This window comes from Capra hircus, chromosome 3 (assembly GCF_001704415.2).
Source record: "Capra hircus breed San Clemente chromosome 3, ASM170441v1, whole genome shotgun sequence".
NCBI classification, from domain to species: domain Eukaryota; kingdom Metazoa; phylum Chordata; class Mammalia; order Artiodactyla; family Bovidae; genus Capra; species Capra hircus.
Window position 1 is genome coordinate 109,620,525 of NC_030810.1, and position 16,607 is coordinate 109,637,131.

General features: G+C 42.8%; 2 protein-coding genes across 2 annotated transcripts; both read left to right on the top strand.

The window, feature by feature from the left end:
* Positions 2,160 to 3,095, top strand: LOC102191094 (olfactory receptor 10J4). Its single transcript, XM_005677250.2, has one exon. It carries the CDS (start codon positions 2,160 to 2,162, stop codon positions 3,093 to 3,095), a length of 936 nt encoding a protein of 311 aa, XP_005677307.2.
* LOC102190833 (olfactory receptor 10J1) lies at positions 13,913 to 14,842 on the top strand. Its single transcript, XM_005677249.2, is given in 1 exon segment — positions 13,913 to 14,842. A coding segment is annotated over 1 exon segment (930 nt).

Here is a 16,607-nt window from a genome sequence, read left to right on the forward strand (position 1 = left end):
GGGTTCATGAGTGTAGGAGTTCAAAGCAGAGGTCCTGGACACAGGCACGCCTGTAGTATTGCTGCATTGGGAATGGCTTTTCCATTCCCACCCAATGCAGATCCTCCTCTGATCCTTGGGATTATCTCCCCTCCTTGAATACTGTGTTTCCTACCCCACTACCTCCTTATCCTCACATCTCCAAAGGACAGAAAAACATCCTCTAATCTGCAAGCTGCACCACAAGTATTAGCTAGATGGAGACCAACTACCTTCTTGAAGTCAGGCTTGGGAGAGGAGAAAGGAAGATAACACAATAACCTGCATGACTCATATTTTGAAATCTGTGCTCACCTTTTCCAACAGTTGCCATTTATTGATGGCATGATCTACACTGGGGCCTCTGCTAAATGCCTTATGGGCATCTTCCCATGTAATCCTCTATCAGTCCTCTGAGATAGTTATTAGTACTGTGTTCATCTTACAGGTGAACAAACTGAAGCCTAAAGAGATGAGGAAATGTTTGTTAAGTCACATGTGAAGTAAGAGGAGCTGGCCTTACTTCTGAAAATAGACCAGCCCTATGCCCAACCCCATTTGCGAATCTAGAGTTGGAGAGGAAGGGAAAGTGAGGATTGGACTTTTCAATTAATAGAGCTTTAAGAAATTCGTGACAAAAATCATCCCCAAACACAAGAGAAAGAGAGTGAGAGAGAATGAGAGAGGGAAATGGGGGAGGGAGGAAGAGAGGGAGAATAAATATATGTGTGTTTAGGTGGGTCTCACACGCAAGTAGAACCCAGAATCAGGCAGAGCGGGGTTGGGGAGAACAGATGAAGAGAGGGAAATAGAAATGTAATGTATTGTTTGCCTATTACGTATCAAGGACTGTGCTTGGCTATTTATATACAGTAATTCATGTAATCTCCATAGTAACACTATGAGTAGATACTATCCTCTCAATTTTATAGATGAGCCAATAGAGACAAATGAAATGAGCACACACAAAAATTAAGCATCCCTTGACTTACACTGGGCTTAAAGCTGGAGATTTCTATAAAGTTTAATATTTTGTTGTTTTCATCTGTTTACAGTTACTGGTACTTCAAACTCTCAATAAGTTTCAGTCTCTTCCTTGTGTTTACAGACTAGACAATGGAAGCAGAAACTAGGATACATTCCACAAAGAAAGGAGACTTGGGTATTAGAGCAAATGGTATTTGGAGAACATAAAAAGAAAGCAGGGCTGAAAAGAAAAGAGTTAGCGCTGGATCACAGAATAGCCTGGGTCCACACACTAGAATCTCAAATAGAAAAAGTAATAATTAATTTGAAAAAGAAAAAGTAGTCTCTTTTCTCATGGCCTTATTCCAGACATTAGCTATGGTAGTTTATTTAGACGCTAAGTCATGTCTAATTCTTGCAACCCTGTGAACTATAGCCTGCCAGTCTCCTCTGTCCATGGGATTCTCCAGGCAAAAATACTGGAATGGGTTGCTATTTCCTTCTCCAGAATATCTTCCCCACCCAAGGATTGAACCTGGGTCTCCTTCATTGCGGGAAGATTCTTTACTGGCTTAGCTACAAGGGAAGTCTTATAGGCATTAGCTATTTTGAATTTAATTTGAACCATGAAAGCAAGTAGTAGTATGTATCTTTATATGCCAAGCCCTTCTGACCAGAGTTGGGGCTGGCCTGTTACCTCTCAGAAGTGTGACTTAAGTAGACTTCTGTCCCTGGCTTGGATTCTCTCTTTATGCATATGCCTTTACACTGTCTCTAACATGTGCTGGGCCATTGCTGGTCCAAACAGATGACTCTGGATGGAGTTCCATGGCTGTGTCTGCTCTGGTCTATCATTCAATCTATTTTTCTGGTCCATCTACCTACCTCTCCACCTTTCAAGTTCTAGCCAAGCTTTTTAGGTGTTTTCACTACTCCATTTACATACCTACTCTCTTCCCGTCCCTACAATATCTGCCTCCAATGCCAGGCCCCCCAAGTATCCTAAGAGGTCTTCACACACTTGGCCAGTGTCTGAATGCTGAGAGCTTCTGTAACCCAGAGCTACCCCCACTGTGAATCCCTGCTCATGGCTGATGATGGCCCTGGACCAGTATTCTGTTTCCAGCCTGGATGTTCAACCATCTCACTTCATCTCTTTCAGACCCAGATTCTCAATGCCAAGACCTAATTTCACAGCTGTGGCAGAGTTTACCTTTGAAGGCTTTTCCATTTTTGGGTGGCAGCCCAGACTCATCCTCTTTGTGGTCTTTTTGGTCTTGTACCTGTTGACCCTTGCCAGCAATGCTATCATCTTGACAGTCATCTGCCACAACCATCAGCTTCACACACCGATGTACTTCTTCCTGAGTGTGCTGTCCATTTCTGAGACCTGTTACACAGTGGCCATCATCCCCCGAATGCTGTCCAGTCTCCTCAGCCCCCAACATGCTATCTCTATTCCAGACTGTGCCACTCAGCTCTTCTTCTATCTCACTTTTGGTGTCAACAACTGCTTCCTGCTCACGGCCATGGGGTATGACCGCTATGTGGCCATCTGCAACCCCCTACGATATTCAGTCATCATGGGCAAGAAGACTTGTATACAACTGGCAGGGGGATCCTGGAGCATCGGCTTGAGCACAGCCACCATTCAAGTATCCTCTGTGTTCAGCTTGCCTTTCTGTGATGCCAGTGTCATTTCCCACTTCTTTTGTGACATCCGGCCCCTCATGAAGCTTGCCTGTGCTGATATCACCATCAAAGAACTGATCACTTTGCTCATCAGTCTGTGCGTCCTTGTTCTGCCCATGGTCTTGATCTTTATCTCCTATGTCCTGATTGTCTGCACCATCCTCAAGATGGCATCTGCTGAGGGTCGGAAAAAGGCTTTTGCCACGTGTGCCTCACACCTCACAGTAGTCATTGTCCACTATGGCTGTACCTCCTTCATCTACCTAAAACCCAAATCACAAAACTCCCTGCAGGACAGACTGATCTCTGTAACCTACACTGTCATTACCCCGCTCCTAAACCCCGTTGTATACAGCCTCAGGAACAAAGAGGTCAAGGATGCCTTGCTCAGAGCTTTGGGCAGAAAGTCCGTCTCTTAGGTGCTAGTCATTCTCAATAACATCAAAATTTTAAATGTTTGATGAGGTGTAGCAGTGAGGGAGCTAATCAAATAAGAGATAGTATGAGGGCTCCAGGTACCTAATCCGGGAAGCACCTGGGAAATCAGAGGAATAGAGTGAAACAAGAAGGCAAAGATTAAAATGAAGGAAGTGATGGATGGATTTTCCAAGACTGATAGATGAGTGTACCATGCTTGATAGAAATTAGATAAGATAAAGCATATTCAGGTGCTGTACTATAATGTTAGGCATTGCTTTTGTTACCCTTGGCATAAGGATTGTAAACCAGCAGTGTGGGTGGGAAGAAAATACGGTATCATAACAGAGGAATCTATATAATCTAAACCTGGCCTCAGCATGAAAATCAGGGACATGAAATAACAAGTTCTCCATTATTTACATGGAACACTTCCTATGCGATATTTTACACTATAATTTCTTACAAAATCACTCCATTAATGATCTACCCTGTGCCTGTTACTACATATATAAACCCTAGAAAGCTATGTCAGACACAGGCTCTGACTGCAAACTTACAAACTGGTTGAGAAGTGTAAATTTTGAGCAGCTAAAGCAATAACCATAAAAATGGCTTCCCATTTATCTGAAAATTGCAAAAGAAGAGCCCTCATCTTCATATCCATCCCCTTGTCTCCAAAGAGCCTGGGTCCTATGACAAACCTTACCAATGCTCTGCCCAGGTCTCCTCTGCTGGGCTGGCCCACCCATATCCAGCCTTGGGAATGCTGGAGGGCTGACACCTCATGGCTGCCCTCCTCTCTGAAGATTTGCCATTGGCTGAAAGGGAATTTTCTTAGATGTGACGTATATCCCACCCCCACCCTTTACAAGGGATCGTCTACAGCCAAGGCCTAGCTAAAACAGAAGGTACAAAGACCACTCACATAGTCTCAAGATGGGACCAACTTTAGAGTGTAACTGTAGAGCCCTCCACTGAATCAGGCTGAAATTAGACTCAAGTGAGCCCGAAGCCTTGCTCAGCTCTCCCCTCATTCCACCCTGCGGCCCTCACCCCCTTTCCTCGGAGAATACTCCATAACCGATTCCCTGTACCTGGACCCTTGTTTCAGCCTCTGCTTCAAAGAACCTCAATCCGAACCAGGTGACACCTATATCCAACACTCGGGTGTCACTTTTTGAGTGTCTTCTCTGCATCTGTTGCAATTAAAACAGCGCCCAGTAACTACTCAGTAACTATTAAAAGAATGAAGAAAGGGGGACTTCCCTGGTGGTCCAGTGATTGAGACTCTGTCCTTCCAAGGCAAGAGCACAAGTTCAATCCCTGGTTGGGGAACTAAGATCCCACATGCCACACAGCATGGCCAAAAAAAAAAAAAGGAACAAGAAAGAAGAAAGAAAGGAAGGAAGGAAGGAAGACATCTTGGACAGCTAAAATACAATTAGCATCAGCAGACAGTGCTTCTTCCTCTTTTCTTTTTTTATTTCATTACTCCCAGGTTGTTCCACCCCCGCACCCCCCAATCACATACACCTTGGTGATATCCCCTTTTGGTGCATGTATTGAATATCTCCTAAAGAGCAGGCATAAGTTTACTCACTTGACTCATTTAATCCTCACTGTAAATTTATAAGGTGTTTTATTAAACTTATTTTACAGACAAGAAAACTGAGACCTGAAAAGATTAAGTAAATTCCTTAAGGTCATACTGTTAGTATGTGGCAGAATCAAGATTTAAAATCAAGCAATTCACCCCAGAATTTATAGCTGCATTATGATCTCATGATGATTATCTGAACTGGCTTTCTCCTTTATAGTTGTTAAAGACTAGCAGAAGAAGGAGCTCCATACATTGTGGATTTATACACATCTCAAATCTTATTTGAATGTCCTTGGATCTTGGAAAATCAGTCTGGAAGTTCAGAGATCATGTATTGTAGCATACTTTCTCCTCAGATATCTTGGTTATCCTTTCTCCTCTTAGCACAGCTCCAAAAATGAAAGGACAAAGGAAATCTCAGGTAGGTCAAAGTCCACAGGAGAAACACAGGTATCTGGACCATTAGATCATCAACCTCTGTTCAGTTCAGTTCAGTCGCTCAGTCATGTCCGACTCTTTGTGACCCCATGAATCGCAGCACGCCAGGCCTCCCTGTCCATTACCATCTCCCGGAGTTCACTCAGACTCACGTCCATCGAGTCAGTGATGCCATCCAGCCATCTCATCCTCGGTCGTTCCCTTCTCCTCCTGCACCCAACCCCTGTACTCATCATCATACCCACATTTATGTTTGTTCCTGTTCCCCCCTTTCAAAATGCTGACAGCCTGAAGTAGAAGATGCTGAGAAAGTGCGAGATTATAGATGGAGTACAGCCTTTGGGGCCAGAGCAGTATGCATCCCAATCCTGGGTCCAATATTATAAGCATGTGTCTTAGGGATAGTCACTTCAACTCCCTGGCTTTTGTGTCCTATCTACACAGCGGGGCTGACAATATCAACCATCCAAGGTCATCGTCAGGAGTCAAAACGGTTACAGACACATAATGTCTCCAGGTAGCTGGAAGCAGGACGGCTGTTAGCTCTACAACCCCGCACCCCAACACTGTTTTTTATCTCACTCTGAAGGGACAGTGTTAGCAGCAGTTTTACAGAGTCTCATTCATAGAGTGAGTTCCCTCTTCCCAGGAGGTCCTGAGTTTGTAAAGAGGCTTCCCCTATAGTCTTTGATCCCATGTTACAGTAAAAGGCACTAACTATCCTCCAGGGTCTTCCAAGGGTTACTTACTGGATACACCTGCCATGTCTTAATAAACCACTCAGCTGCTTTTCTGTGTCCCTACCCAGATTTCCTTGACCTGTGCCCAACCCGCTGACTGGTCTAACCAAATACTCAGAGTATCAGCCATTCTCACTTCTCTCCTTGGTGCCTCAGAGACATTGCAAGAAGTCTGACATTTCATGTATGCAATCAACCTTCATAGGCAGGATGCATAAATACTTACATAGACATGTGTGACTATTTTTAAATGTACCATAAATCATTTGAAAGCACAAATTACTAAATTCATAGTTCTCTTTTCAGGAACTTTTTTTCTATCAATTGTTATAAGTAGTACAACTATTATTATCCAACCATCATCAAGCTGGAGATATGAACTGTTGGAGCTTTCACGTCAAAAAAAAAAAAAAAAAGGGAGACAGGGATAGTCTGAAAGTAGATATAAGTTCAGTGCTATGGATTGAACTGTGTCCCCCTACCACCAGCCCCATATTGTAGAAATTAAGCTCTTATGTGGTGGGATTTGGAAACAGAGCCTGCCAGAAGTAGGTTTAGATGAGGTCAGGAGGGAGGGTGGGGTCCTCCTGATGGGATTCAGCTCAGTTCAGTCACTTAGTCTTGTCTGACTCTTTGTAACCCCATGGGCTGCAACATGCCAGGCTTCTCTGTCCATCACCAACTCCTAGAGCTTTATCAAACTCATGTCCATCGAATAGGTCATGCCATCCAACTATCTCATTCTCTGTTGTCCCCTTCTCCTCCTGCCTTCAATCTTTCCCAGCATCCGGGTCTTTTCCAATGAGCCAGTTCTTCGCATCAAGTGATCAAAGTATTAGAGCTTCAGCTTCAGCATCAGTCCTTCCAATGAATATTCAGGAATGATTTTTCCCTTAGGATTGACTGGTTTGACCTCCTTTCTGTCCAACAAACTCTCAAGAGTCTTCTCCAGCACCATAGTTCAAAACCATCAATTCTTCAGTGCTCAGCTTTCTTTATGGTCCAACTGTCACATCCATACATGACTATTGGAAAAACCATAGTTTTCACTACACAGACCTTTGTCATTAATGTCTCTGCTTTTTAATATGCTGTCTCGGTTTGTCATAGTTTTGTTTCCAAGGAGCAAGTGTCTTTTAATTTCATGGCTGCAGTCACCATCTGCAGTGATTTTGTAGCACAAGAAAATAAAGTCTGTCACTGTTTCCATTGTTTCCCCATCTACTTGTCGTGAAGTGAAGTGATGGGATTAGGGTCCTTTAAGAAGAGATAAAGGGCTCTCTCTACCACTCTTTCTCCACCATATGAGGGCACAGAGAAAAGGCAGCCATCTGCAATCCAGAGAGAAAATTCTTACCAAGGAATCAAATCTTCTAGCACTTTGATCTTAGATTCCCAGCCTCCAGAAATGAGAAGTAAATGCCTGTCATTTAAGCCATACAGTCTGTGATATCTGTTATAGCAGCCCAAGCTAAGACAGTCAGGCACAATGCTGACCTCAGTTATCCTTGTTGTGAGTTCTATTCATGTCTCTGAAAGACTCCCATTGACAATCCTAAAACATCATTAAGAGGGGCTAGACCTGGGATCCTAAACTGCTGTGAATGGCATGAATAAACTAGAACTACTTGAATATGGTCCCCAAATAAAGCAGTTTATAGCAGATCTTCTTGGCTGTTTCCCCAGTTTTGTTTCTATAGTCACCGTGCACTCATTTCCATTTAGCATCAAATAGGGAAGCCTGGCGTACCGCAGTCCATGGGGTCACAAAGAATCAGACACAACTGAGTGGATGAACTGAATTGAACTGAACCAATAGACTTACTGTTGATGGAGTAATAGATTCCTCATAATTTCTCCTCTGTAAAATGAAATAGTACCAATGACTTTATAGGGTCATTTGAAGGATTAAGTGAGACAAAAAAGTGTGAAAGTATTCAATAAATATTAGTTGACTCAGAAGCTGAAAACCTCTTTTTCCCTGGCACCACATTTTTATACCATCTACCCAGTGCCCCATTTCCCAAATCTTCCTGATTTGTCCCAAAGCAATGGCATCATAAAGCACTGAGCTATTTTGCCCAGTTCTATTCTTGCTGCTTAGATCCTATAGCCACCAATCATACCTAATGATTGAACATTAATACAAAGATCATTTATTTGATTTATCAGTTATTACAAAAAGCTATGCATATTATGAAAAATCAGGGAACTGATGTGAATGAACCTGATGGGAGTCGTTTATATAATGATTTGTTCTTTCTTCTCCCTTGATCCACACATTGATTCAGTCATAAGCCCTCTTGGTTTACCTCATATGTCTGTCCTACGTCTCCTTCTCATATGGGCCATTGTCAGGCCATACAGATCAATCCCAATTACCTCTGACCTGACTGTTGTGTCAGCAACCATGCTGCTTCTTTTCATCAACCTCAAATCTATCTTTGTACCGCTGCCAGATCAATCTATCAGATTCCAGTGCTGAGTATCTTTTTTTTTACCAGCATGGAAGCAAAATCACCAGAGAAACAAAAAGAGAGGGCAGGGTAGCTGATGAGGGCTGGTGGTCCTTTAGAGGCAAGTTGCTAAGGACAGTGAAGCCCATGAACAGGAGGGATAAGTGAAGTAATTTGAAAGGCCCTTTAAAGTGATGAAGTTTCTGTGTGTGTTTGTTCAGCTGTACCTACTCTTTGCGACTCCATGGACTATAGTCCACCAGGCTCCTCCATCCATGGAATTTTCCAAGCAAGACTACTGAAGTGGGTTGCCATTTCCTACTCTGGGGGATTTTTCCAACACGGGGATTGAACGCACAGCTCCTGTGTCTCCTGCTTGGCGGGTGGCTCCTTTACCACTGCACCACCTGGGAAGCCATTCTAAAATCTTTTGTAAACTGGGCTTACTTTACCTACAGCATATTTTTTTGTAATCAGCCTGAGTCTAATCAAGAGCTGTCTTCTTCTTGTCCCACTTGCTTGTGGCATTATTGCAGTCTACTTGTCTATCACCTGTAACTGTACAATCATGAGGGATTTGATTTAGGTCATACCTGAATAGCCTAGTGGTTTTCCCTACTTTCTTCAATTTAAGCCTGAATTTTGCAATAAGAAGTTCATGATCTGAGCCACAGTCAGCTTCAGGTCTGGTTTTTGTTGACTGTATAGAGCTTCTCCATCTCTGGTTTCAAAGAATATAAGCAATCTGAATTTGATATTGACCATCTGATCATGTCCATGTGTAGAGTCATCCCTTGTGTTGTTGGAAAAGGGTTTGTGCTATAGCCAGTGTGCTCTCTTGGCAAAACTCAGTTAGCCTTTGCCCTGCTTCATTTTGTACTCAAACTAGCCGGCTGCTCCAGGCATCTCTTGACTTCCTAGTTTTGCATTCCATTGCCCTAAAATGTAAAGGACATCTTTTCTTGGTGTTAGTTCTAGAAGGTTTTTCAGGTCTGTAGAACTTCTCAGCTTCAGCTTCTTTGGTGTTAGTGACTGGGACATAGATTACTGTGATGTTGAATGGTTTGCTTTGTTAACCAACCAAGATTATTCTGTCATTTTTGAGACTGTACCCAAGTACTGTATTTTGGACTCTTTTTGTTGACTATGAAGACTACTCCATTTCTTTTAAGGGATTCTTGACCACAGTGGTAGATGTAATGGTTATCTGAATTAAATTCACCTTTCCCTCTCCATTTTAGCTCACTGATTCCTAAACTGTTGATGTTCGCTCTTGCCATCTCCTACTTGACCACATCCAATTTACCTTGATTCATAGACCTAACATTCCAGATTCCTATGCAATATTGTTCTTTATAGCATTGAAGTTTACTTTTACCACCAGATATATCCACAACTGAGCATCAATTCTATTTTGACCTGGCCTCTTAATTCTTTCTGAAGCTATTTCTCCACTCTTTACCAAGCTGGGGGGCTCATCTTCTGGTGTCATATCTTATTGCTTTTTCATCCTGTTCATGGGGTTCTTGAAAGGAGTACATCAACACTGTCTACTGTCACTCTGATTATTTAGCTTACATGCAGAGTACATCATGGGAAATACCAGGTTGGATGAAGCACAAGCTGGAATAAAGATTACCAGGAGAAATATCAACAGTCTCAGATATGCAGATGATACCACTCTAATGGCAGAAAGTGAAGAGGAACTAAAGAGCCTCTCCATGAAGGTGAAAGAGAAGAGTGAAAAAGCTGGCTTAAAACTCAACATTCAAAAAACAAAGATCATGGCATCTGATCCCATCACTTCATGGAAAATAGATGGGGAAGCCATGGAAACAGTGGCAGATTTTATCTTCTTGGGCTCCAAAACCACTGTGAATGCTGACAGCAGCCATGAAATTAAAAGATACTTGCTCTTTGGAAGAAAAGCTATGACAGATCTAGACAATGTATTAAAAAACAGAGGCATCAATTTGCCAATAAAGGTTCATCTAGTCAAAGCTACGGTTTTTCCAGTAGTCATGTATGGATGTGAGAGTTGGACCATAAAGAAGGCTGAGTAGTGAAGAATTGATGCTTTTGAATTGTGGTGCTGGAGAAGAGTCTTGAGAGTCCCTTGGACAGAAAGGAGATCAAACCAGTTAATCCTAAAGGAAATTATCCCTGAATATTCATTGGAAGGACTGATGCTGAAGCTTCAATCCTTTGGCCACCTGTTGCAAATAGCCGACTCATTGGAAAAGACCCTGATGTTGGCAAAGATTGAGAGCAGAAGGAAAAATGGGCAACAGAGGTTGAGATGGTTGGACAGCATCACCAAATCAATGGACATGAGTTTGAGCAAACTCTGGGAGATAGTGAAGGGCAGGGAAGCCTGGCATGCTGCGGTCCATGGGATTGCAAAGAGTCAGCCATGACAGGTGACTGAACAACAGCCATCACCTGTAACTAAACAGTGAGCCCTTCAAAACTTTATAAAGTATCTCATTCACTGCTGTTTGCCCAGCAATGAGCACAAGGCCTAGCATATGCTTAGTGCTCCAAGAATGAATGGGCATAGATAAGTACTTCGTGTTAAAGGAAGAAATGTTACAGAAGCAATAAACTAACTCATGGAAAGTCTTCAGTGAAAAGTAAATTCTGAGGCTGAGACTTGACAATCTAGTAGAAGTTTGCCAAATGGAGAAGATGAGGTAATCTGAATAATGAGAACAATGTTCAGAAGCTTATCTCTGTTTCCTAACCCCCAAGAGAGGATCCCTGGATCTAAAGACAAATGTCTTCCAATTCTGAATGTCACAGGGGCAGAAAGACAGGCAGCGTGAACTGTTCTCTGCAGAACCATGGCCACATTTGACTACTTTCATTTCAAAGAGAGAACCCTGGATAGAAATCCTGCCTATAAAAAAGGGGGGGAGGGTTAAGATTCATGAGATCCAAAGTAATATGGCTCCAAGTTTGAGCTGGCTAGATTTGTAAGCGATGGATTTCCAAGGCACATATGTAAAAAAAGCACAATGTACTTATTCATTATTTTATTATTAACACCACACTAACCAAGTGAGCTAACTGGCCAGTAATAATGTGCTTATTTGAACAAGTTACAGTGAACTAAATAAACCAGCTTCCTCTAATTCTGTTGCTCCTTGAAGCAAAAACTCTCCCCAGACTCCCCAAAAGCCAGCCCTAGTACTGGGTAAATGAGCCCTACACATAATGAGCCCCCCAGGAACCTACTGTCTGTATCCTCCCAGCCCCAGTGTGGCTCTGAGGATGTCTACAGGGAGTCACCTCCAGGAGCCCCACTGGCTGTTCCTGGGGGAACTCCTCCTTTGGCTTTGAAGACTTCTGCACACAGGGGTTGTCAAGGATGCCTGCAGCTCTCAAGCCCGACCACGTTCCTGCCAGTTTGTATTTGCCTGCTACCTGCTCAACCTGTCATGGTTCTTTTTGGTTACCTTGCCCTTCCCTGACCTGCACACTGGGCCCAAGGGGGTCAGACACTTACATCTTCACTCCTCAGCCTCCTTGAGCTGAGCTCTCTTGTTGTGCCTCAGCTCTAGGCAGTTACAGGCAAGTGTTCTTTAGAAAAGGAACTGACTTGGGTGTTATTGCTCATGGACGGACTTTAATTTATGGCACATAACAGTTCTTGTCATAGCTGGGGTTGGTTCTCATTAGGTTATTTTTGCTCTTCTTGCCCTTGATTTTCTTGGAAGACTTATAGGCTCCGTAGGGTGGTGGATACTCACCAGATTATAGCAGCCATTATCTACCTCAAGACAGTTAGACTTCAGGCAGAATCAGATGACACTCTAGCCCTGGGTTTCTCAGGAGAAGCCTTATTGGTATTTGGAACAGGACAGTTCTCCCTTGGGTGGGACCATCACAGGTACTGCAGGACATTCAGCACCACTAATTGCTAGCAGCATCCATGACCATCACTAGAACAATCGAAAGCTCTAACACACATTTTTTATTTCATAGTAGAGGTGCCATACCGCCGCATAACTGGACCAATGCCTAGTTTATGCCTGGAGGCCTCTCAGAAGATAAATGTCTTTAGCCATGTATTTTAGAGTCGAACGATTTTCCTATTGGGAAATATTTCCTCTTGCAACTTTACTCTCTTTTAGCATTCTTAATGTAAGTGATTAACAGCTGGTCTTCAATTTCTCTTAAATAATTTTTTATGAACTAGAAGGAGGTCTCTATGTCTACTAAGTTTCCTCACTGATATGATTTACTTTATGCAAAAAGTCTTTTTCTGAATATGCATAAGGAAATCAGAATATAATTTAAATAGCCTACAGGAGCTTACTGTCTAAAGGGACCTAAGTGTGAAATATTACATAAATTGGACTGAGCCTCATCTTTCAACAAAATGATGTATGTTTAGTGTAACTCTGTTCTTTATATTCAGAGCCTACTTTTACTTTAGATGAAGGACACCTGAATTTGCTGCATCTTCCCTAGTACGACTGTTCACCTCTGCAGAGTAGGTGTATTCCAACTCACAAAGTTGTATTAGCTGTAAATTTGCCTGCTAGTTTAGGGAAAATGAAGATGTACCATGGTTTACAATATACGTGAGTCAGTGCTGTGAAGTGTCAGCCAACTTCCATCATTCAGACAGCAGTGTGGATGGTGGCTGGTTAAGATTCACCTTTTCATTCTTGAAAACAAGATGAACATTTCTGAATCTGCTTTGCTTTTATTTCCTAAAGGATGTGCAAGGGGATGATTCAAAGCCTTGAAATAAAAGAACTTTCCAGTCAATCCCTAAACAAGTTGTTTTCAAGCATCAAATTCATGCATAATCCTGAGTCAGTGAGATATGCAGATGTAAAAGGTATAAAGCCACAGAGTGCACAGAGGAGGGATGACAATAATCCAAACATGAAAATTTCAGAGGACAATATGCATTAATGGAGGAGAAGACATGCATTAGTTTTGAGAACAATTTATTTAAGAGGAGGAAGATAGGAAGAGCATTCCAGATGACAAGGATGAAGAGTACGGTGAAGTGGGAATGTACATGGTTATACAGTGCAGGGAAAAAAACTTAGATGATTCTAGCATGCATCGGAGAAGGCAATGGCAACCCACCCCAGTATTCTTGCCTGGAGAATCCCAGGGATGGAGGAGCCTGGTAGGCTGCAGTCCATGGGGTAGCTAAGAGTCGGGCATGACTGAGTGACTTCAGTTTCACTTTTCACTTTCATGCATTGGAGAAGGAAATGGCAACCCACTCCAGTGTTCTTGCCTGGAGAATCCCAGGGACAGAGGAGCCTAGTGGGCTGCCGTCTATGGGGTTGCACAGAGTCAGACACGACTGAAGTGACTTAGCAGCATGCATGCATGCATAAGAAATTGTATTATAATAGAGGGGCACAGAACAAAAATATTTTAAATGAAGATCAGTAAACCTAAAGATTAACTGTATTCCACTGCCACTGGAAAATGTATCCCTAGGTTTATAAAGGAGAACAAAGTTCAATCAGTTTCAGAAATGGATTAAACCGCTTTTCTGAGATTATGTAACTTTTATTCTTCTACGCTTCCAATCTAGTGGCCACTCAATGAAGAGCGAGAACCACACTCTCACCACTGAGTTTGTGTTACAAGGTTTCTCCAGCTTCCACGAGCACCAGCTCACTCTTTTTGTGATGTTTCTTGCACCGTACATCTTAACCCTAGCAGGTAATATAATTATTGTGATCATTATCCGAATCGATCATCATCTCCACACCCCCATGTACTTCTTCCTCAGCATGCTGTCCACTTCAGAGACTATATATACACTAGTTATTCTTCCAAGAATGCTGTCCAGCCTTGTGGGTCTGAGCCAGTCCATTTCACTGGCAGGTTGTGCCACTCAGATGTTCTTTTTTGTAACCTTTGGGATCACTAACTGCTTCCTGCTCACAGCGATGGGCTATGACCGCTATGTGGCCATTTGCCATCCCTTGAGGTACACAGTCATCATGAACAGGAGGGTGTGCATCCAGCTGGTGTGGGGGGCCTGCAGCATCGGGCTGATTGTGGCCACGACACAGGTGATGTCTGTATTCAGGTTACCTTTCTGTGCCACAAAGGTGGCCCACTTCTTCTGTGACATCCGGCCCGTGATGAAGCTCTCCTGAATTAACACGACTGTCAATGAGATCCTGACTTTGATCATCAGTGTTTTCGTGCTTGTTGTGCCTATGGGTCTGGTCTTCATCTCTTATGTCCTCATCATCTCCACCATCCTCAAGATCACGTCTACCGAGGGCCGGAAGAAGGCCTTTGCCACCTGCGCCTCCCATCTCACTGTGGTCATTGTCCACTATGGCTGTGCCTCCATTGCCTACCTCAAGCCCAAGTCAGAGAACAGCAAGGGTGAGGATCAGCTGATCTCAGTGACCTACACTGTCATCACCCCACTACTGAACCCTGTGGTGTACACCCTGAGGAACAAAGAGGCCAAGGAAGCTCTGCTCCGGGCCATTGGCAGGAAGCTTTCCTGACAGTGTGGGGACTGGTTTTCCGAGGCTCTTAGCGCTCTAAGCAGGACTGTGAGGAGCTGAGCCCATTTCCTTGGCTCCCAGAGACCTGCCCCTTGTGGAGGAGGAAAAGAGAGGAACAGAAGCAGCATCCAACCAGGAGTCTGGAAGCTTTAAATAAAGTCCCTAGGTGAAGTGCTGGCCCTGTTTTTATGAATAATTAAACAAACAAGGATGGGATATGCCTGAAGAAGAGGTTGAAGAGTAGTGTGGGCCAAGGAGTTTTCCCTGACCTCTTGGTTTCCTTGTGGCTCTCTGCTTAGTGAAGAGGGTCCTTTAGAAAAGAAAAGAAAAAAAAAACATAATCAAGGACATTCTTCCCTATAATCCCTTCCTTCCTTCTTAAGAGCATGAGAATTTCTCAACCTGGAGTGTCTGTTGGAATCTGTTTGTACATGACGTACCAAGTCATAAATCACTGTGTGAACAGGAAAAGTAGCCTCAGAATGAGATAGCCCAGGGGAAAACAGATTTCCTCTCCCAGCTGCTTTAATTTATCCCAGTTTCTAGCAAAACTGTTTATTAAAGATGGTGACCACTGACAGTTTAATTAGAGATCCTAACAATTCCAAATCTCGTCAGCCATGTTAACAGTCATTTGAGGGCACATCCTAAGATCCTCCCAGGTCAATTCCGCTGCCGTTAATTCAGAAAGCAAGTAATGGGCAATGAGGATGAATCAGGCTGTGGACTGGGTCTGGGGAAACAAAAATGAAAAGAAACCTTATTGCCTGGCTTCAAAAAACTCAAACTCTAGTGGCAAAGACAAACATTTAAAGATATAGATTTGGAACTTCCCTAGTTTAACCACTTCCAGTGGCTAACACTTCACTTTCCAATGCAGGGGGTACGGGTTTAGCCCTGGTCAGGAAGCTAAGATCCCACGTGCTGGGCAACCAAAAAACCAAAACATAAAACAAGTAATATTGTAACAAATTCAATAAAGACTTTAAAAACAGTCCACACCAAAAAGAAATCTTTAAAAAATATATAGTTTCAATTCTACATGTCAAGTGATATATTGACAATTGAAGGGAAATTGGAGAGAGAGAAAGAAAGAGAAAGTTGATTGGAGATGTCAAATCTTCAGAGAGGAGATGATCTGTAATCTGGACTGGTCTTAAAACACTTACAAGAAGAGATTATCCAATGGGCAAGTTTTTATAGGAAAAGAATTTCAAAGAGAAGTAATAATATATTCACATGTTTGAAAGTAAGAGGAATACTCAGGAAATTAAAAGTGATTGTGTGCTGACCCCAGGGTGCAAGAAAGGAAATGGAGAGAGATAAGACCAGAAGGGTAAAATGGAGTCAGATTGTGAAGGACTTGCTGAAGGAATTCTAGCTTTAACTTTTAAACAGTGAGAATCACCTAAGACTCAGGAAAACTAGTATTCCGTTTATGAGGCATCTATGTGACTTTCTGGCATCCTTGTTGTCCTTACTTAGCTCCACCAAAACATCTAAAAAGTTGTAAGAAATCGATAGACTCTACGCCAAGAAAATAATGGGGCAAAAGGAAATAAGGCTATAATATTTGGAGGTCACACATAGAAATAATTATGCCCTTGTGATGAAGTTGAATCAGACAGTCATAGAGAGCAGGGGAGCAGAGGCTGACCAAGGAACTTCATGTGGATTTGGGGCTTGTGATTCAAATGAGTACCCGGTGAGGAGAAGGGACTCGCTGTCAAGTCAGTGTCTAGGCTAGACTTCAGACAGGGGGGCA

Coding starts and splice junctions, on each gene's coding strand:
- LOC102191094 (XM_005677250.2), top strand. CDS start 2,160: ATGCCAAGACCTAATTTCACAGCTGTGGCAGAGTTTACCTTTGAAGGC.